The following is a 21,707-nucleotide window of genomic DNA, read 5'->3' as shown; positions in this document are numbered from 1 at the left end:
GGAGGCAACCGTGGCTGACAAGAGAAGTTAGGGATAGAATAAAACTAAAAGAAAATATGTATAACACAGCAAAGAGTAGCCGGAAGCCAGAGGATTGGGAAACTTTCATAGGACAACAGAAGGAAACCAAACGGGCAATACGGGCTGAAAAGATGAAGTACGAGGGGAAGCTGGCCAGGAATATAAAGAAGGACAGTAAAAGCTTCTTTAGATTTGTTCAGGAAAAAAGAATAGCAAAGTCAAATGTGGATCCCTTGAAGGCAGACAGGGGTGAAATTATTATGGGCAACAAGGAAATGGCAGAAGAGTTGAATAGGTACTTCAGATCTGTCTTCACTAAGGAAGACACAAACAATCTCCCAGATGTACTGGAGGACAGAGGATCTAAGGGGGTCGAGGAACTGAAAGAAATTTTCATTAGGCGAGAAATAATATTGGGTAGGCTAATGGGACTGAAGGATGATAAATCCCCGGGGCCTGATGGTCTGCATCCCAGGGTCCTCGGGGAGGTGGCTCTAGAAATAGTGGACGCATTGGTGATCATTTTCCAATGTTCAATAGATTCAGGATCAGTTCCTGTGGATTGGAGGATAGCTAATGTTATCCCACTTTTCAAGAAAGGAGCGAGAGAGAAAACGGGGAATTACAAACCAGTTAGCCTGACTTCGGTGGTGGGAAAGATGCTGGAGTCAATTATTAAAGAGGTAATAATGGCGCATTTGGATAGCAGTAAAAGGTTTAGTCCAAGTCAACATGGATTTATGAAAGGGAAATCATGCTTGACTAATCTTCTGGAATTTTTTGCGGATGTGACAAGTAAAATTGATGAAGGGGAGCCAGTGGATGTAGTGTATCTAGACTTTCAGAAAGCCTTTGATAAGGTCCCGCACTGGAGACTGGCGACTAAAATTAGAGCACATGGTATTGGGGGTAGGGTGTTGATGGATAGAAAATTGGTTGGCAGACAGGAAGCAAAGAGTAGGAGTGAACGGGTCCTTTTCAGAATGGCAGGCAGTGGCGAGTGAAGTGCCGCAAGGCTCGGTGTTGGGGCCGCAACTGTTTACCATATATATTAATGATTTGGAAGAGGGAATTAGGAGCAACACTAGCAAGTTTGCGGATGACACAAAGCTGAGTGGCAGTGTGAACTGTGAAGAGGATGTTAGGAGGTTGCAGGGTGACCTGGACAGGTTGAGTGAGTGGGCAGATGTGTGGCAGATGAAGTATAATATAGATAAATGGGAGGTTATCCACTTTGGTGGCAAAAACAAGGGGGCAGATTATTATGTCAATGGGGTTATGTTAGGTAAGGGGGAGGTATAGCGAGACCTGGGTGTCCTTGTACACCGGTCACTGAAAGTTGGCGTGCAGGTACAGCAGGCAATGAAGAAAGCTAATGGAATGTTGGCCTTCATAACAAGAGGATTTCAGTATAGGAGAGGTTCTTCTGCAGTTGTATAGGGCTCTGGTAAGGCCACATCTGGAGTATTGCATGCAGTTTTGGTCTCCTAATTTGAGGAAGGACATCCTTGTGATTGAGGCAGTGCAGCGTAGGTTCTCGAGATTGATCCCTGGGATGGCGGGACTGTCATATGAGGAAAGATTGAAAAGACTAGGCTTGTATTCACTGGAGTTTAGAAGGATGAGGGGGTATCTTATAGAAACATATACAATTATGAAAGGACTGGACAAGCTAGATGCAGGAAATGTTGGGCGAGTCCAGAACCAGGGGTCACAGTCTTAGAATAAAGGGGAGGTCATTTAAGACTGAGGTGAGAAAAAACGTTTTCACCCAGAGAATTGTGAATTTGTGGAATTACCTGCCACAGAGGGCAGTGGAGGCCAAATCACTGGATGGATTTAAGAGAGAGTTAGATAGAGCTCTAGGGGCTAGTGGAATGAAGGGATATGGGGAGAAGGTAGGCACGGGTTATTGATTGGGGATGATCAGCCATGAACACAATGAATGGTGGTGCTGGCTCGAAGGGCTGAATGTCCTCTTCCTGCATCTATTTTCTATGTTTCAATGGTGAATGTCAGCACTCTCTGCAGCTCATCCACATCCTCATAGTGTGACCACATATCAGCTCATCAATTACCTTTAAACTCTCCCCCTCTGACACACTTATACCCTCCAGTAGTTGAAATGTCCTCCCGGGAATAGCTGTCGTGCCTATCTTCCCTATCCATACCTCTCATAAATTACATTCAGCTCACTCCTCAATCTCAACGTTTTTTACACCTGCAACACAACTTCCCAACTATCCATGTTGTCCAGAGATGCTGCCTGACCCGCTGAGTTACCCCAGCATTTTGTCTCTCTTTGGTATAGACCAGCATCTGCCGTTCCTGGTTATTACTTTCTCAACGTTTATACTCAACCCTGTCCAGTGAAGGCAAGTATACTGTGTGCTTTGGTTGCCACCTTCCCGACTTGTGTTGCCACTTTCAGAGAGCTGTGGACTTGGCCTCTCTCCACATCAATGCTCCTGAGGTTCTGTCTTATATTGTGTATTTGCCTCTTACATTTGACCATGCAAAATGCAACACCTCACACCTGTCCAGATTAAACACCATCTGCCACTTCTCTGCCCACATTTCTAACTGGTCAGTATTCTACTGAAGTCTCGTGACAATCTTCCTCACCATCTTCAACTCTGTCAATGTTTGTGTCATGTGCAAACTTACTAATCAAGCCCATCTCCATTTTTGAGGACAATACGTATTACGGTTGAGGAGGTGCTGAATGTCCTAAGACTATGAAGGGAGATAAATCTCCTAAACCTGATCATATATATCTGAGGATACTTTGGGAAGCTAGAGAAGAAATTGCAGGCGCCCTGGCTGTGATACATGGATAGTCATTAGATACAGTTGAGGTGCCGGAAGACTGGAGTGTGGCTAGTATTGTTGATGCTTGTGGTTTATATCAATGATTTGGGTGAGAATGTGGAAGGCATGATTAGTAAGTTTGCACATGACACTAAAGTGGGTGGTATCGTAAATAGTGAAGATGGTTATCAAAAATTACAGCAGGATCTTGATCAGTTGTGCAAATGGACTGAGGAATGGTTGATGGTGTTTAATGCAGAGAGGTGAGAGGTAGACAAAAATGCTGGAGGAACTCAGCTGGCCAGGCAGCATCTATAGATTTTACACGATTCGGGTCGAGACCCTTCTTCAGACTGAGTGAGAGGTGTGCATTTTGGGAAGTCAAACCAGAACAGGATGTTCAAAGTGAATGGCAGGGCTCTGGGGAGTGTTGTGGGGCAGAGGGATCTAGAACCATTGTAGGAAGGAACAGCAGATGCTGGTTTACTCTGAAGATAGGCACAAAATCCTGGAGCAACTCAGCGGGACAGGCAGCATCTCTGGAAAGAAGGAATGTATGACGTTTCAGGTCAAGACCCTTCTTCAGAAGGTCTGAAGGGTCTCGATCCAAAATGTCACCCATTCCTTCTCTCCAGAGATACTCCTGTCCCACTGAGTTACTTCCAGCATTTTGTATCAATCTTCAGAGGGATCTAGGAGTACAGGTACCTAGTTCCTTGAAAGTTGCATTACAGATATATAGGGCGGTCAAGAAGGATTTCGGTACATTGGCCTTTGTCAGTCAGGGTATTGAGTATGAAAGTTGGGATGTTATGTTACAGTCATACAAGACATTGATGAGGCCACATATTGTGTTCAGTTTTGGTCACCCTGCTATAGGAAGGATGTTATTAAATTTCCAAAGAGTGTAGAGAAGATTTACAAGGATGTTGCCAGGACTCGAGGGCCTGAGTTATAGGGAGAGGATTTTAAGAATAAGGGGTAAGTCATTTAGAACGGAGACGAGGAAATACTTTTTCACACAGAGAGTTGTGAGTCTGTGCAATTCTCTGCCTCAAAGGGCGGTGGAGGCCGGTTCTCTGGATGCTCTCAAGAGAGAGCGAGAGAGAGATCTTAAAGATAGCGGAGTCAAGGAAATGTGGAGAAAGCAGGAACTGATTGTGGGTGATCAGCCATGATCACATTGAATGGCGGTGCTGGCTCGAAGGGCCAAATGGCCTACTCCTGCACCTATTGTCTATTGAGGCTGGACAAGCTAGGACTCTATTCCTTGGAGCGCAAGAGGATGAAACGTAATCTTATAAAGGTGTATAGGATCATGAGGGGAATTGATAGTGTGAATGCACAGAATCATTTACCCGGATTAGGGAAATCAAGAACCAGAGGACATAAGTTTAAGGTGAGTGGAGAAAGATTTAATAGAAACCTGAGGGGCAACTTTTCCACACAGGAGTGGTGGGTATATGGAACGAGCTGCCAGAGGAGGTAGTTGAGGCAGGTACGATAACAACATTTAAAAGATACTTGGACAGGTACATGGGTAGGGAAGGTTTAGAGGGATATGGGCTAAATGTGGGCAGGTGGGACTAATGTAGATGGGGCATCTTGGTTGGCATGTGCAAGTAGAGCTGAAGAGCCTGTAGAGGTGCTGTGTGACTCTATGTCTCTGTCCTTCATTTCCGGTAACTCCCTGCAAAGAACCTGTGTGCCCACTCGCCCTGCTGTGTTCTAAACCTCCGACTCGCCCTGCTGTGACATTCTACTGTTTCTCCTTGTATTACCTCGGGTGGCACAGGCGGTTTTATCCACTGGGTCAACTTGCTGAACTCTTCAGTTAGTTTATTTTATTGTCACATGTACCGAGGTACAGTGAAAGGTTGTTTTATTGCGTGCTAACCAGTCAGCGACAAGACTGTACATGATTACAATTGAGCCGTCCACAGTGTACAGATACAGAATAAAGGGAATGACATTTAGTGCAAGATAAAGTCTGATTAAAGATACTCTGAGGGTCTCCAATGATGTAGATGGTAGCGCAGGACTGCTCTCTAGACCGCGAGAGGATGGATCAGTCGCCTGATAAGAGCTGGGAAGAAACTGTCCCTGAATCTGTAGGTGTGCGTTTTCACACTTCTATACCTCTTGCCCGTTCGGAGAGGGAAGAGGGAGTGACCGGGGGTGAGACTGGTCCTTGGTTATGCTGGTGGCCTTGCCGAGGCAGCGTGAAGTGTAAATGGAGTCAATGGAAGGGAGATAGACACAAAACGTTGGAGTAACTCAGCAGGTCAGAAAGCCTCTCTGGTGAAAAGGAATAGGTAATTTTTCAGGTCGAGGCACTTCTTCAATGGAAGGGAGGTTGGTCTGGGCTGCACCACAATTCTCTGTGATTTCTTGCGGCTTTGTGCAATGGGATGCTCTGTTGTTCGGATGTGTCGTTCACGGTGAAGAGCGCTGATCCACAATCAGCACCCGTTTCATCTTCCACGGTAGAATTATCATTCAATGCTTGAGGAGCTCACGACTACCCTGAAGTTTAGACATCACTGGCCATTGTTAAAGTTACCTGGTGGAGAAACATTTAGACAGCACATCAGCGTTGTGTTCATGTTCAATCTTTCTATTCAGCAATACTATGAGCACTCCAGTGGTTTACTGAAGTATTCATTTCTTATACTGAGAACTATATCACAGTGTAGCAATCAGTTCTTCACACGCCAAGGATTATCCGAAACTGCAATATTTCCTGCTAAATATACCGAGGAATATATTAATCTCCACGTTCACAGATACTGCAGCATAACCATATCCCTTGCAGTTTTGTATGTCAGAGTCCATTAAACCCAATCATGACTGCCTTAAGTATCGTTCATACTACAAAAGACTGATTTGGCTTTTATTTCCAGATCTATTATTCATGGTTTGTGCATTAGCCAATACGTTGAAGCCTGTTCAACATTGTTGTGTTTATTGAGGAATATACTGTGTCACTGTGAAGTGACTGTATACTGTGGCATTGTGGCCCAGCCCCCACTGCTGGCAAAGCATTTGTTAACGTTTGTACAAATAACTATACCAAAGGCTGTGGTTGGAGATGGCAGGGATACCAACCCCAATCCCTCAAAGCCTTACCTAGTACAGAATTCATCAAACACTTCTCACTGTTTTATTTATTTTATTTATATATTGCTCGATGACTCTATCTGCAAAAACAAAATCACGTTGCATGTGTTGTTTGAAGTGAAGAAAGATATGTGTGTGTGCGTATATATATATACTAGACTAAGTGGGACCCATTGGTGCCCATGTTCGCACGGGAGGGCTGGTCCCCCAATGCAATATTCCACCTCTCCACCAATCCCAATATTGGTTGCCAGTGGGGAAGGGGGGGGGGATCTTTCTGGAGCGCTAGTATAGGTGTTGTGGGCTGAAGGGACTGGTTTCCAGAGGGCTAGTATGGACATTGTGGGCCAAATGGATTATTGGGGTGGCAGCTCAGTCACTCAAGCCTGATGTGCTGGCAGCTCACTCACGGCTAGTGGGCTGGCAGTTGACTCACGGCTATTCTTTGAAATTCCATTTCAAGCAGGGTGCCAGGCTACCAAATTCAAGTGCAGTTTCACGCCATTTCAAGCAGGGTGCAAGGCCACCAAATTCAAGTGCAGTTTCATGCCATTTCAAGCAGGGTGCAAGGCCACCAAATTCAAGTGCAGTTTCGTACCACTACAAGCAGGGTGCAAGGCCACCAAAATCAAGCGCAGTTTCGTACCACTTCAAGCAGGGTGCAGGGCCACCAAATTCAAGTGCAGTTTCATACCACTTCAAGCAGGGTGCAAGGCCACCAAATTCAAGTGCAGTTTCATACCACTTTAAGCAGGGTGCAAGGCCACCAAATTCAAATGCAGTTTCATACAATTTCATGCAGGGTGCAAGGCCACCACATTCAAATCCAGTTTCATACCATTTCAAGCAGGGTGAAACCACCATAAAACTACCATAAAACCACACAAAACACCACATAAACACCACACTCACTGTTCAGTGTGTTCAGTTCATTAACAGCTCAGACAGAGTCATGACATCTCCCTCCCCCATCTTGCAGAGACTGAGCCACACCCACACTTCCGGGTTTTATAATCCCTCCCACTCCCACCGGAAGGGCGTGGCCTTCGTGGCGTGATTGGCAGGAGAGAGATTCTCAACATTTTTTAAACACTAATATCACTTTTATTTTTCATTGATGGGAAGAATCCTCTGCACCTGATGAGCGGAGGGGGGCTGAGTAAGATGGCCAAAAATCACAGCCGTAAGTGGTAGCGTTTTATCTAAAATCAATATACAGTGCAAATAGGAAGTTGGCAAGTTTCCACCACCACCAGCCATTTGCAGTGCTTCACTTCAAACCAACCACCACCAACAGCCATTTGCAGTGCTTCACTTTAAACCAACCACATTTTTTATTTTTCAAACCACATTAAGGGCACTCAAGGTCAGTAAAACCACACTCACAGTTTAGTAGACATGTGTTCAGTGTTATTCACAGCTCAGACTGAGAGACATGACCCTCTCGCTCCCCCATCTTGCAGAGACTGATTGAGGCACTCAACACTTCCGAGTTTTATAGTCCCTATGGAAGGGGCGTGGCTTTCAGGAGAGAGAATCTCAACATTTTTTAAACACTAATAACTCTTTTATTGTTCATCAATGGGAAAAATCCCTTGTCCTGCATAGCGGAGGGGGGCTCTGAGTAAGATGGCCAAAAATCACAGCCATAAGTGGCAGCGGTTTTTCTAAAATCAATATACAGAACAATAGAAAGTGTTCAAAATCGGACTTTTAGTAATATATATATATATATAGAGAGAGAGATATAGAAAGAGAGAGAGAGAGAGAGAGAGACACACACTATCATCATGAAGTGCTTTGAGAGGCTGGTTATGGAACGCATTAGTTCCTGGCTAGGATGTGTTTTCAGCCCCCTTCTTTACTCCTTGGACACCTACGACTGTACAGCCATGTGCAAACCCAATTAAATGTACAGATTTGCAGATGACACCACCATTGTGGGCCGGATATCAAATAATAATGAGTTGGAGTACAAGAAGGAGATTGAGAACCTCGTGTCCTGGTGTAGAGACAACAACCTTTCTCTCAATGTCAGCAAGACAAAGGAGATAATGATCAACTTGAGGAAGTCAAGCGGTGCACATACGCCAGTTTGCATTGGCGGTGCCGAAGTAGGAATGGTTGAAAGCTTCAAATTCATAGAAGTAAATGACGCCAGCAACTCTTCTCCCCTCTCCCTTCAGACAAGAGGTACAGAAGTTTCAAAATGGCTACCTCCAGATTCAGAAACAGTTTCTTCCCAGCTTTTAATAAGGCAGCTGAACCATCCTCGCACTAGCTAGGATGCGTTTCTGACCTCCCATCTACCTCATTGTAGATCTTCGGACTATCATTAATCAAACTTTACTGGACTTTATCTTGCACCAAACACTATTCCTTTTATCCTGTATCTGTACACTGTGGACGGCTTGATTACAATTGTGTATCATCTTTCCGCTGACAGGATAGTACGTAACTAATATTTTAAGATGTATAATATTGTGTGTGTGTATGTACGTGTATACTGTTTATCTATACATAATGAAAGCTCTGATCTTGTTATCATCCGGTTTGTACAGTCATTCTATTTGTGCAAAACTGGTACGCGTTAGCGCAACGATTTTTCGCCAGCTTAATCGCCGTTCTCCTGTGCTGCAACTGCACCAAGTTTCATTCCAATCGTCTAATGTAAAAGTTAGTGATGTTTAAAAAATCTTTAAAACCGCGCATGCGCAGATCGATCTCCTCGCCTGCTGTTCAGCGCCACGTAGATTTGTCTTTTCTCCTGTCACTCCGCGGGACGTTCCACCCCTTCCTGCGCCGTCGCATGTTTACTGGAGCTGAGGATGGCCGGCGGAGGTTTCCAGCCGGACACAATTTTCTGAGGGACCGGTAACGGCCCAGCCAGGCGCGGGAAATGTCGCCAAAGGGAAAGCGGAGAATCTGATCCCGGCGGAGGAGAACGACCAGCGAACAGTGACCGCTGTGAGGCCCCATTGCACCGTCAGATCCAGCCACTCCCCCTCCGGTCCCCCTCGCTGGCTCCTGCCCCCTTCCCCCGTGATACCCCCCTCTCCCCCACAACCGCTATCATTTCTCCAAGCTCTCTCCCCGCCCGCACACACACCTCCCGCCCTCCACAACCCCCCTCCCCCCACAACGCCCCCCACCCACGCACCCCCTCCACCCCCTTCCCCAATGCTCCCACCACCCCCACCCACTCACCCCTCCCCCCTGCCCACACACCCCCTCTCTGGCTGCACAACGCTCACTGCCCCCCCTCCTCCCCCCCCCCCCCCCCCACACACACCCTGCCCACACACACACGTCCCCCACACCCCCCCTCTCTATCTCCCACATCCTCCCTCCCACCACACCCTCCCGTCCACAAACCCCTTCCCTCTGTACGCAGTGGTAGGATATGGCAGTGGTAGGCCACGGCAGCAGTAGGCCACGGCAGCACTCTCACCCCTCCCCACCGGCCTCCGACAGGCCCCTCCTGAAGCCGTCCCCCTCCACGGCTGCAGAACAGAACAAGAGACGCAACAAGAAAGAATAGACTAAATAAATCTCATCTTTAACGTTTAAATGGTTATATTTTAATAGTTATTCCCATTTTATGCTTTAATAAATCCCTTTTCCATTTGCCGTGCCCGTCAGCTGTGCCTGCGAAGTAATACCTGCGTATTCTATGTCACAATGGGAACCCCGAAGCCGCCTCCCTCTCCAGCTGCAGGTTGCTCCCCCCCACCGGCCCCCAACTGAAGCAGTCCCATCCCCGGCTACAGGATGGGCGGGAATGACTGCGCCGCCAGAGAGCTGCTAAGAGTGGATGGGAGGGGGGTTGTGGGGGGATGGAGAGAGTGCGTGGGGTGAGAGGGAAAGAGGCGGAGTGGGGGATAGTGAGGGGAGGAGGGGGGATCAGGGGCGTCACAATGGGAACCCGTCAGCCACGCCTGCGCAGTTAGGGGCTATGGGTGAGTGGTGGAATATTGCGTTGGGGAATGGGTTGCGTTGGGGGACCAGGCCTCCCACTTAGTCTAGTGTATATATAAATTCAGTGTTTTCTGTTTGACATGAGTCAGTCCACCTGCTCAGTTCAGTCTGAAGAAGGGTCTCATTCTGAAACGTCACCCATTCCTTCTCTCCAGAGATGCTGTCTGTCCCTGTCTGAGTTACTCCAGCATTTTGCACCTACCTTTGATTGAAACCAGCATCTGCACTTCTTTCCTACACAGTGTGTCCAACTGCAGTTTCTTCACTCTCTCAGGGAACGGGCAGTGGTCTTACCCTGTGGAAGATGACTGGTCTGTTAAAGGGAATCTGCCCATGTGTGCATGTAGAGAGGGGTGTATCGAACCTTTCTGTGAGTATTGTCTGCCATGAATGATACTGATTCAGACACCTGCTCTCTACCAATCTGCTGTCTCTGTGGCGTTTGCTATTCAGACTACTGATCCCATTCTCTGCAATGGAACAAGCTGGTGCTCCTTTCTGTCCCTTCCCTGTATCGGGGGTCAGTAGAGGTTGTTTGGCTATCACTCACTGTGTAATGCATCAATGAACTAAAGTGCCTGTTGCCTGTCACATGCAGGGTGCTAACACACCTCACCCGCGGTTTGTACATGGAGTCCATTATCATTCAGTACTTGCCTTCATTTGTACCAGTGTTACACAGCACAACCTCATACAGTGAAACAGGTTTAACCTGTGCCATGTTCCTGTACACGTATGTGTCAGTCATGGAGGAGGTCACCGGTCATGGGGTTTGCTGGGAGTCCAAATTGATCTTCACTGATGCTCTGGCTGGGACGTGCAGTGACGCCTCTTGCCCACGTTATAGAATGTTCTGGGGTAACATATCGGCTCAGACAGCATCTCTTGGTGAAAGGGTGGGTGACGTTTCAGGTTAAAATGACTATTCTGTCCTGTAGAATATTCCAAATCCTATCCCTTCAAGTTGCTAAAACATTAATTTATAGTTTTATGTGTCCTGCACAGTTTACTGATTGTCTGTACACTTAGGAGAATACCTGTCATTCAATGTTTCTACACTGAACAGTGTATTAAATATTGCCATCCAATGGGGATATGTAGTGGTCTTCTTGCCAACAGAATTACTGAAGTTCACCAAAGCTTAATGTTGGCAGTTTTATGCCTCTTTCGCTGTTTTGTACACCGATCACTCTATTCTAATATTATCTTTACTTTGAAAGTCTGTTCAAAAAGCATTGTCCCTGGACTGTGCATCCAGAACAGGCCATCGTGCATGTATCCATCAGTACACTTGACTGCTAAATTAACTCAGCAGGACAGATAGCATCATGATGCTGCCTGACCCGCTGAGTTACTCCAGCATTTTACAGTATGTCAATCTTCGGAGTAGACCAGCGCCAGCAGTTCCTTCCCACACAGTATACTGACTGCCATGTATTATTGCACAGTATTCACAATTTTGTGCAGAGGGTGGATACTGAAGCGTATAAATCACTGCTAAATACTGAGAGTATTGTCAAGCCTACTTCCTTACTTTGTTTGAAGAGGAGGATGCTAGATTGTCGTATGTAGTTTTGCGCATCAGTAAATACTTAAAATTCATTGTCTCACATACCGAGTATACAAACCAAAGAGTGAATTAACTACAGGTTTTAAGTGAAATCATTTGTTCACTGCCGTCAGTACAGAGCTATGTCACTTTTTAACCATGCATGGGCTTACACTGATTGAGTGAGTCCACAGTTGTGAACAAGTGGTTTCTGGATTGAGTGGAAGCTACAACAATGGGGATGGACTGGGAATCAGAAAAGGTTTGGTTGTGTCTTGACCTCCTGTGAGTCAGCAGCTCACTAGTTTGTATATCTCATTTACTGTTTGTTATATGGGGGAATGTACAGCACCATCGCCTACTCTTCTAGATGTGGTGCAGTTTGCCACAGCCTTCTCTCACTTTAGAAACGAGATGTGTTGAAATATTTATTTCCTCGTTTCACATTGGGGAGTATCCCCAACCAACAATTCTGTACTCAATGCTTTGGTGTGTATATTAGTTAATTGATGACAGTGTTACCATCATGTCCTGATGTTTATTTATAAGTTTTGTGCAGTAGGATGGTGCTAAAGCGGTTTCATATATATAGTGCTGGAATATTATTCAGTGGGTTACGTACTAATTATAATATGGCAGCCTATTGTTTAATTCATCATGTAATTAGGTTGTACAAATACCTGTCAAAGTACTTATGTACATGACGAAGAATGTAGAAAACCTCTCATTTGCAAGTTAGTGGCAATGTGAGTCCGTTCCAGCCAACTGAATGTGCTGCTACAAAGTACACAATGAGCTGCCGTAGCAATAGTATCAGTGTGTACATGGATGTTATTGTTCACAGTGTTAGGCGTGTAACAGTGGAGGTGTGCTGAAGCCGCCATTTGTAGTCTCACACCTGAGCAGTATCCTCTGTGTTGTCATTCACCACTTGTTATTTTACGTACTTTAGTGCATCTGGAAACTATGATACATGTTGTTTACCAAATACAGAAATGAGAGTTTTACTGAGCCTCATTACAGTTGGGACCAGACCATTCCCATCTCTACACACCTAGGATTGTTCTTCATCCGTCTCCAGCAGGTTCATTTACCTGTTGATATTGACGTCTAATATTCACCGTCATGTGTCAGGAGTCAAGAGCGAATGTATTTATTGTCCTATGAAGCAAAATGGAACAATGACATTCTGACTTGCCTCAGCACAACAGATATGTACAAATGCAAATAAATGCATTGAAGCTCTTCTTTACGCTGGAGAGAACCAAAGAATTGTTTGTGGTTTATGTATCGGCCAGGACACAAGTTAGTTACTCCGGCACTGTGTATCTTTTTAGTAAACCAGCATCTGCAGTTCCTGTTATATACTGTGGTGTATATGGAGGGTTGTATACAGGGATATACACTGTGTGACGTACTGACACTGTGCTGCAGCCCCACTGCCAGTATCACAGGTTCTGCTCATATTGTATGTGTGAATGTATCCAGGCTCCTTCCCCGCTCCCTTCTGTCTTCCCATCAGCCCTGGGCTCTCGTTGTGTTACCTGGAAGGGGATTTGTCGACGATTTCTCACTGTTTTATTTATCTTATTTATATATTGCTCTCTGATTCTATCTCCAAAAGAATCAGATATTGACTGCAGTTTCCTGTTCACTTTTATCCAATGTGCAGTTTACTGAATGCAAAGGTTCACGATACATGGACTCAACACGCTAAGTGCTGCAAGCCACGGTTTCACAATCGTGCACATGCCATTGCCTGTCATACGTGTTTATATTTTGTAAACCAGCATCTGCGGATGCTTGTTTCTACTGTCTGCCTGGAGCCACTTGTTCATAGTTGGTTTTACTGAAGTTTCCGTTAACTATTTGTACTGAAGAATATACTAAACCCTTCTCATTTACAGCCCCGTGCAGCAATTAATACTCTGCATCTTACCAGCAGTCACTTGTGTTCCAGTGAGCATCTGGAAACCATTGTTCACAGCCTTACGGTACTGGGGACTTTACTCATGACTAACTTTCTTAGGATTATACAGTAAGCAACATTTTTATGGTTATTGAATATTGAATGGATTTGTGTGTACATAATTGTCTGTCTTTCACCGTTTACGTCCCGACACTGAAGGCCTTTGTGCATGTTCCATGTACAATGAGTATTCTAAAGCCTGTTTACTGTTTATATCATGGAGGTTCCTGTAGAACCTGCTGTTCCTGTTGTATGTACTGTGGAATGTAGAGTCTATTATGCACTGTTTGATGTGTCAATAAATATATTAATGTTTTGAATTTGCTGGGTTTTTCTGTGCTGAGCCATCACTGTTTAATCTGTTGAGTTCCATGACAATAGCTCATTGCCTTTATATAGCAACACCATTCATTCTTCCCGGAGGATTCTGAGGACAATTATCCAAGGGGAGGCAGATAGGGAGTGGAGGCAGATGACCAAGCGCCTGGGGGAAGGGGAGCTTGCTGGTAGCGAGGCAGATAGTTCGGCCCATCATGCTGTCCTCTAATGTAGCGTTACCAGGGTTAGCCCATGTCACAGCGTCAAAGTCACACAGTGTGGAAACAGGCCCTTCGACTCAACTTGCCCATGCCAACCAACATGTCCCAGCTACACGAGTCACACCCACCTGCGATTGCCACATATCCCTCTAAACCTATCTCTTAGAAACATAGAAACATAGCAAATAGGTGCAGGAGTAGGCCATTCGGCCATTCGAGCCTGCACCGCCATTCAATATAATCATGGCTGATCATCCAACTCAGTATCCTGTACCTGCCTTCTCTCCATACCCCCTGATCCCTTTAGCCACAAGGGCCACATCTAACTCCCTCTTAAATATAGCTAATGAACTGGCCTCAACTACATTCTGTGGCAGAGAATTCCAGAGATTCACCACTCTCTGTGTGAAAAATGTTTTTCTCATCTCAGTCCTAAAAGGTTTCCCCTTTATCCTTAAACTGTGACCCCTTGTTCTGGACTTCCCCAACATCGGGAACAATCTTCTTGCATCTAGCCTGTCCAACCCCTTAAGAATTTTGTAAGTTTCTATAAGATCCCCCCTCAACCTTCTAAATTCTAGCGAGTACAAACCGAGTCTATCCACCCTTGGTCAGTCTCTGTTCCCACCCCCCTCAGACTGTCTCTGACTCACCCTGCTGGGTAGTCTGTCCCCACCTCACTGGGCAGTCAGTCCCTGTCCCCACCCCTCAGACAGTCTCTGACAAACCCCCCTAGGGCACCGTCCCAACCCCCCTGGGACAGTCTCTCCACCACAAATCTCTCACAGCTTTGATCAATTACATCACCCTTGTTGGAAGTGAGTCCCTCCCTCACAGATCGCACATGCGTGATCCTCCTGCTGCCATGTACCACACACGCGTAAACCTCCCACTGTCACAAACAGCACATGTGTGATCCTCCCACTGTCATGCACCACACATGCATGACCCCCCCGCAATCATGGACCGCACACGCGTGATCCTCCCGCAGACACCAACTGCACACCTCTGTCTCACAGTGCATCAATTCTCCCCTCTCCCCCTCCCCCCCTCTTCCACTCAACCCCCCTCCCCTACCCCTCCTCCCTCTCCCCTCCCTCTCTTTCCCCATCTCCCCACTCTCACCTTTACCCTCACTAACACCCCTCCCTCAGTCCCGCCTCCTTCACTCCCACTTATCTCACCCCTTCCCTTCCTCGGCCCCCCTCACTCTCCCTCACTCACCTTCACTCCCACCCTTGCCCTCCCTCCCTCATCCCACTCATCCCCTCCCTCACCCCCATCACCCTCCCTCACCCCCTCCCTCATCCCCTCCCTCACCCCTCCTCACCCTCCCTCATCCCCTCCCTCACACTCCCTCACCCCTCCTCACCCTCCCTCATCCCCTCCCTCACACTCCCTCACCTCACTCCCACCCTAGCCCTCGCTCCCTCCCTTACCCTCACCTCACCCACCCTCACTCCCCCTCACCCTCCCTCGCCCTGACAAAGAGCATGGCAGCTGGTGATGTTGTGAAGGGGGTGGTGTGAGTGGTGTTGACCAGGTGGATGGCAGAGCAGTGGCAGATGGACCTCAATACTGAGAAGTGATCAGATGCGGTTTGGCATGATCAATAAAACGATCTATGGGATCAGTGCGTGAGTGTTCGTGTACAAGATGAGCAGAAACCTCTGTATGTTTGTCCAACTCTTCCTGATTGATTCTCCCAAAGCATCACCTCTCAGTAATCAGGATTAAATGCCATCTGCCATTGTTCTGCCAATTTATAATGCCCTTTACCCAAGCACTGCTGGTATTGGGGGGCATTAGCTACAGGGAGAGGTTGCATAGACTTGAATTGTTTTCTCTGGAATGCCGGAGGTTGTGGGGACACCTGATAGAAGTGAATAAAATTATGAGAGGCACAGATAGGGTAGACAGCCTGAACCTCTATGGAAAAATCAAAGACCAGAGGGCATAGCTTTAAGGTGAGAAGGGCAAAGTTTAAAGGAGATGTGTGGCAGGTTTCTTTACACAGAGAGTGGTGGGGGCTTGGAAAACATTGCCAGGGTTGGTGGTGGAGGCAGATATGATAGTGGTGTTTAAGAGATTTTTGGATAAGCACATGGATATGGAGGGATATGGATTATGTGCAGGTAGATAAGTGATGGTCGGCATCATGTTCAGCACTAACATTGTGGGCCAAAGGGCCAGTTCCTGTGTTGTACTGTTCTATGTTCTATAAACTCTTCTGTAGCCAAAGGCTCCCCTCCTCAAAGTCATCACTACCTCCATCTGTTGGTTTAGTCACCCTGCCTTTTACCTTCACATCTCCAACAGAACAAGGGGTCGTATTGGTGAAAACCAAATGGAACCATTTGTTCCAAGTGGTTTAGTCATATACTCGTGTTCGATCCGCTGAAGGCAAGGGTGTGGGTGGGAGCGGTGGGTGCAGTGATGTGTGTGCGGGGAAGCTTATAACTGGCATTCTGCTGCAAAGGTCAAATGTATCGCAGACTAGCTCACAGCACACTGAGCACACCCATCATGCACTGGGCCAGGGTGGTCTCACACCCATCATGCACTGGGCCAGGGTGGTCTCACACCCATCATGCACTGGGCCAGGGTGGTCTCACACCCATCATGCACTGGGCCAGGGTGGTCTCACACCCATCATGCACTGGGCCAGGGTGGTCTCACACCCATCATGCACTGGGCCACTGGTCCAGAGGGTGGTCTCACACCCATCATGCACTGGGCCAGGGTGGTCTCACACCCATCATGCACTGGGCCACTGGTCCAGAGGATGGTCTCACCCCATCATGCACTGGGCCAGGGTGGTCTCACCCCATCATGCACTGGTCCAGAGGGTGGTCTCTTGTCCATCTCTCACTGGTCCACTGGTCCAGAGTGGTCTCACCCCATCTCTCACTGGTTCACTGGTCCAGAGTGTGGTCTCACCCCATCTCTCACTGGTCCACTGGTCCAGAGTGGTCTCACTTCCCCATACTTTGCGCAACATACTTCACATAAACCACACGGTACGGAACTAGCTCCCCCACCGCTCACGCGTGTGGCTTGTGGAGCATCCGTGTGAGTCCACTGGATGTGCAGAAGGACGTGGGCGCACTGTTGATCTGTCGGGCGTTGGGCTAAAGTGAGTCCCACACTGGGTCGGGGGCCCTGGGTTGGCGGCACGAAGCTGGGCATGGCTGAGTGGGAGGTGGTGAGTGATGGGGCAAGGTGGGCATTGAGGAGATGGAGGGACATGGTGTGGGGGGCTGTGAGGGTGGGACAGTGCAGGGAGGGGGTGGGGAGGGAGGGAGGGGTAAAGGAGGGAGCGATGGGGTAAGGGAGGGAGGGTGGATGAGGGAAGGTGGGCGAGGGAGGAGGAGGGTGTGAGGAAGGGAGGGGTTGAAGGAGAGAGGGTGAGGGATGGGCTGAGGGAAGGTGGTCAAGGGAGTAGGCAAGGGAGGGGGTGAGGGAGGGAGGGGGTGAGGAGGGGGGAGGGAGCTTGAGGGACGGAGAGATGAGATGGACAAGGTGTGGGGGGGGCGGCTGTGAGGGTGGGATAGAGTGGGGGGTTGGAGGGAGGGGGTGAGTGATGGAGTGTGGGAGGGGGGCTGGAGTGGGGGGAAAGGAGGGGGTGAGGGAGGGAGGGAGAGAGTTGCACACACACCAGGTGTATGTGACGTGTTTGTGGATTCCTACTGGGCCGGTGAGTTGGGGATCATCCTTGTCCACAACTGCCCCCCATCCCTGCCCCTCCCCACTCCCCTCCCCACACCAATCCCCCCCTCTCCCCTCCCCACTCCGTATTCCCCCTCTCTCCACTCCCCTCCGCACCCCCCTCCCCTCCCCCCGCGCCCCTCTCCCTTCCCCACTCCCCTTCCCCACTCCCCTCCCCTCCCCATTCACCCTTCCCCACTCTCCTACCCATCGCTTCCACACCCCTATCCCCTCCCCCTTCATACCCCTCCCCACCCCTCCTCCCTCCCCACCCCTCCCCTCACCGCACCCCTCCCCTCGCTCCCCAGCACTCCCCCCTCTGACTTTCCCCACCTCTGTTTGACCTCTACCTCTCCCTGACCCCCACCTCTCTCTCCATCTGTCAGATGTCCGCACTCCTCCACCAGTCTCTCGGTGGTGGTGCTCAGTGCATTGTATGTGACCATGTTCCCGTGTAGACCAGGGGCACTGGGCCACGTTGGAGATGTTGTTGTTGTTGTCGTACCAGAGAACACGTGAAGCATTCAATGTTGTATGTGCTGGGCATACACAAAACCATGTACTAATGCCAACCGTCCCATACGTGTATACAGACGAGCGTGTTGTAATGTATGTAACTATCCCGTCACCCTGCCTCACACTAAACCTTGCCATTCCTACATTACAGTGAGATTCCTCTTCCAAAGGACCAGCACAGCTGCACACAGCACCTGGACTTCCTGACGTTGTGCAAGGCACCATCTGAATACAAGTCTTCCTTTTATCGTTCATCGTTTTAACAGCAAGAGAAGCCCAAAGACTTTGAACGCCAAACTCTGTCAGGTCGAGCGTGCCAGCGGAGAGCGACAGGGCAACGTTTACGTTTGGCCGTCCTTCATCGCGCCTGGAGAATGTTTTAAACCAGTAAAGTGGGAGGGAGAGGGAGAGGGAGAGGGACGAGGAGGAGAGACCGGGTCAGTCCGGGACATTATGGGGAGTGTACAGGTCGGGCGAGTTGCTAGAGTGAGGAGACGGGTCAGAATCCATGGTTGGGACACCGTGTCCATGGGAACAGCACAGTGCGCGTTAGTTGGTAGAAACAAAGAACTGTAGATGCCAGCTTACAAACAAAACAAAAAGACACAAAATGCTGGAGTAACTCAGCGGGTCAGGCAGCATCCCTGAAGAACATGGATAGGTGACGTTTTGTGTTGGGACCCTCCTTCAGTTTAGTTGGGGCTGGAGTGCCGTAGGGCAGCACGGTGGCTCGGCGGTATAGTCGCTGCCGTACAGCGCCAGAAACCTGGGTTCAATCCTGACTATGGGTGTTGTTTGTATGGAGTTTGTACGTTCTCCCTGTGACCGTGTGGGTTTTCTCTGGGTGCTCTGGTTTCCTACCACTGCAAAGATGTACAGGTTTGTAGGTTAATTGTTTTGTCAATTGTCCCTAGTGTATAGGGTAGTGTTAGTGTACGGGGATCGCTGGTCGGCACGATCTCGGTGGGCTGAATGGCCTATGTCCATGCTGTATCTCTAAAGTCTAAAGATGCCTAGTCAGGAGATTGGGTGCTGCTCTTCTAATGTGTCGCTACATTGGAGCAGTGCAAGAGGCCAAAGACCAGGAGAGGAGTGAGACTGTGAATTAGTCAGCCAGTGTGGACTGTCCAAGGTGTTCTGTACGGATGTCACCCAATCTGCTCTGTGTTCTCCAGAGCAGTGGAGGCAACCCTGGAGCAAGTACAAGGGAGGGGCTGTTCACCTGGAGGGGCTGATCGGGGAGAGGCTGGGTGGTGGGGAGAATAGGTGAAAGGATCAGTGCCAAGTGTGAGGAGTGTTGGTGAAGGTAGAGGAGCAGGGACTCATGAGACAGCCTGCACAGGAGAGATGATCATGTCCAGAAGGCACAGGTGCAGATTTAAGCCATTTGGCCTAGCCGGTATCATGGTGGAGTGCTGTGGGAGATGTAGGAGTTATAGACAATAGACAATAGATGCAGGAGTAGGCCATTCGGCCCTTCGAGCCAGCACCGCCATTCATTGTGATCATGGCTGATCATCCCCAATCAGTACCCCATTCCTGCCTTCTCCCCATATCCTCTGACTCCACTATCTTTAAGAGCCCTATCTAGCTCTCTCTTGAAAGTATCCAGAGAACTGGCCTCCACCGCCCTCTGAGGCAGAGAATTCCACAGACTCACAACTCTGTGTGTGAAAAAGTGTTTCCTCGTCTCCGTTCTAAACGGCTTACCCCTTATTCTTAAACTGTGGCCCCTGGTTCTGGAATCCCCCAACATCGGGAACATGTTTCCTGCCTCTAGCGTGTCCAAACCCTTAACAATCTTATTTGTTTCAATAAGATTCCCTCTCATCCTTTTAAACTCCAGAGTGTACAAGCCCAGCCGCTCCATTCTCTCAGCATATGACAGTCCCGCCATCCCGGGAATTAACCTTGTAAACCTACGCTGCACTCCTTCAATAGCAAGAATGTCCTTCCTCAAATTAGGGGACCAAAACTGCACAAAATACACCAGATGTGGTCTCACTAGAGCCCTGTACAACTGCAGAAGGACCTCTTTGCTCCTATACTCGACTCCTCTTGTTATAAAGGCCAACATGCCATTTGCTTTCTTCACTGCCTGCTTTACTTGCATGCTTACTTTCATAGACTGATGAACAAGGACCCCCAGATCCCGTTGTACTTCCCCTTTTCCCAACTTGACGCCATTTAGAGAGTAATCTGCCGTCCTATTTTTGCTACCAAATTGGATATCCTCACATTTATCCGCATTAAACTTCATCTGCCATGCATCTGCCCACTCCCCCAACCTATCAAAGTCACCTTGCATTCTCATAGCATCCTCCTCACAGTTCACACTGCCACCCAACTTTGTGTCATCTGCAAATTTGCTAATGTTACTTTGAATCCCTTCATCTAAATCATTAATGTATATTGTAAATAGCTGTGGTCCCAGCACCGAGCCTTGCGGTACCCCACTAGTCACTGCCTGCCATCTGAAAGGAACCCGTTAATCCCTACTCTTTGTTTCCTGTCTGCCAACCAATTTTCTATCCATGTCAGCACTCTACCCCCAATACCATGTGCCCTAATTTTGCCCACTAATCTCCTACGTGGGACCTTATCAAATGCTTTCTGAAAGTCCAGGTACACTACATCCACTGGTTCTACCTTGTCCATTTTCCTAGTTACATCCTGAAAATTCCAGAAGATTAGTCAAGCATGATTTCCCCTTCGTAAATCCATGCTGATCAGACCGATCCTGTTACTGCTATCCAGGGAGCAATGTTGAATAGTTGGACGGGGGAGACGAGGGGAACCCTCTCCTTAATGCGGGAGTGAGGGAGGGGAGAGTGCAGATGGGATGGACAGGATCATTGGTGTTTTATGTGAGTCAGCATCTAATGTTCACTGGTTATGTCAGAAGGTTGCACAACCTGGCGATGTCTGCCTGTATTGGCAGAGCATTTTGGCACCATGTTTGCACAGTGAGTTACCCTTGTGAACTGTATAAGGAAGGAACTGCAGATGTTGGTTTAAACCGAAGATAGACACAAAAAGCTAGAGTAACTCAGCGGAACAGGCAACATCTCTGGAGAGAAGGAATGGGTGACGTTTCAGGTCGTGACCCTTCATCAGTCCGAAGAAAGGTCTCGACCCAAAACGTCACCCATTCCTTCTCTCCAGAGATGCTGCCTATCCCGCTGAGTTACTCCAGCTTTTTGTGTCTACCCTTGTGAACTGTTGCCGTACGAAGCCTGGTTAGAGTGGGTGCGGAAAGGATGTTTACACTAGTGGGAGAGTTTAGGACCAGAGGGCACAACCTCTGAATAAAAAGACGTACCTTTAGAATGGAGATGAGGAGGTATTTCTTTAACCAGAGGGTAGTGAATCTATGGAATTCATTGCCGCAGGTGGCGGTGGTGGCGATTGGGTATTTTTAAGGTGGAGATTGACAGGTGCCAAAGATTATGGGGAGAAGGCAGGAGAATGGGGTTGAGAGGGAAAGACAGATTAA

At 48.2% G+C, this 21,707-nt stretch overlaps 1 protein-coding gene across 6 annotated transcripts in view; it reads left to right on the top strand.

The window, feature by feature from the left end:
- gria1 (glutamate ionotropic receptor AMPA type subunit 1) overlaps nucleotides 1-21,707 on the top strand; it is a 70,849-nt gene that overhangs the window by 22,636 nt on the left and 26,506 nt on the right. The window contains exon 12 of one of the 6 annotated variants that reach the window (XM_033030035.1): nucleotides 18,363-18,845. The exons of the other annotated variants lie outside the window; for them this stretch is intronic. Within the exon in view, the coding sequence (XP_032885926.1) occupies nucleotides 18,363-18,474 (112 nt within the window). The 3' untranslated portion in view covers nucleotides 18,475-18,845. Of the gene's footprint in view, nucleotides 1-18,362; nucleotides 18,846-21,707 lie in introns of those variants that run through there. 6 annotated transcript variants of the gene reach the window in all.

The sequence above is a fragment of the Amblyraja radiata genome, chromosome 11 (assembly GCF_010909765.2).
Source record: "Amblyraja radiata isolate CabotCenter1 chromosome 11, sAmbRad1.1.pri, whole genome shotgun sequence".
NCBI lineage: Eukaryota > Metazoa > Chordata > Chondrichthyes > Rajiformes > Rajidae > Amblyraja > Amblyraja radiata.
The sequence above is the reverse complement of the archived record's forward strand: the minus strand, read 5'-3'. Positions and strand labels throughout refer to the sequence as shown.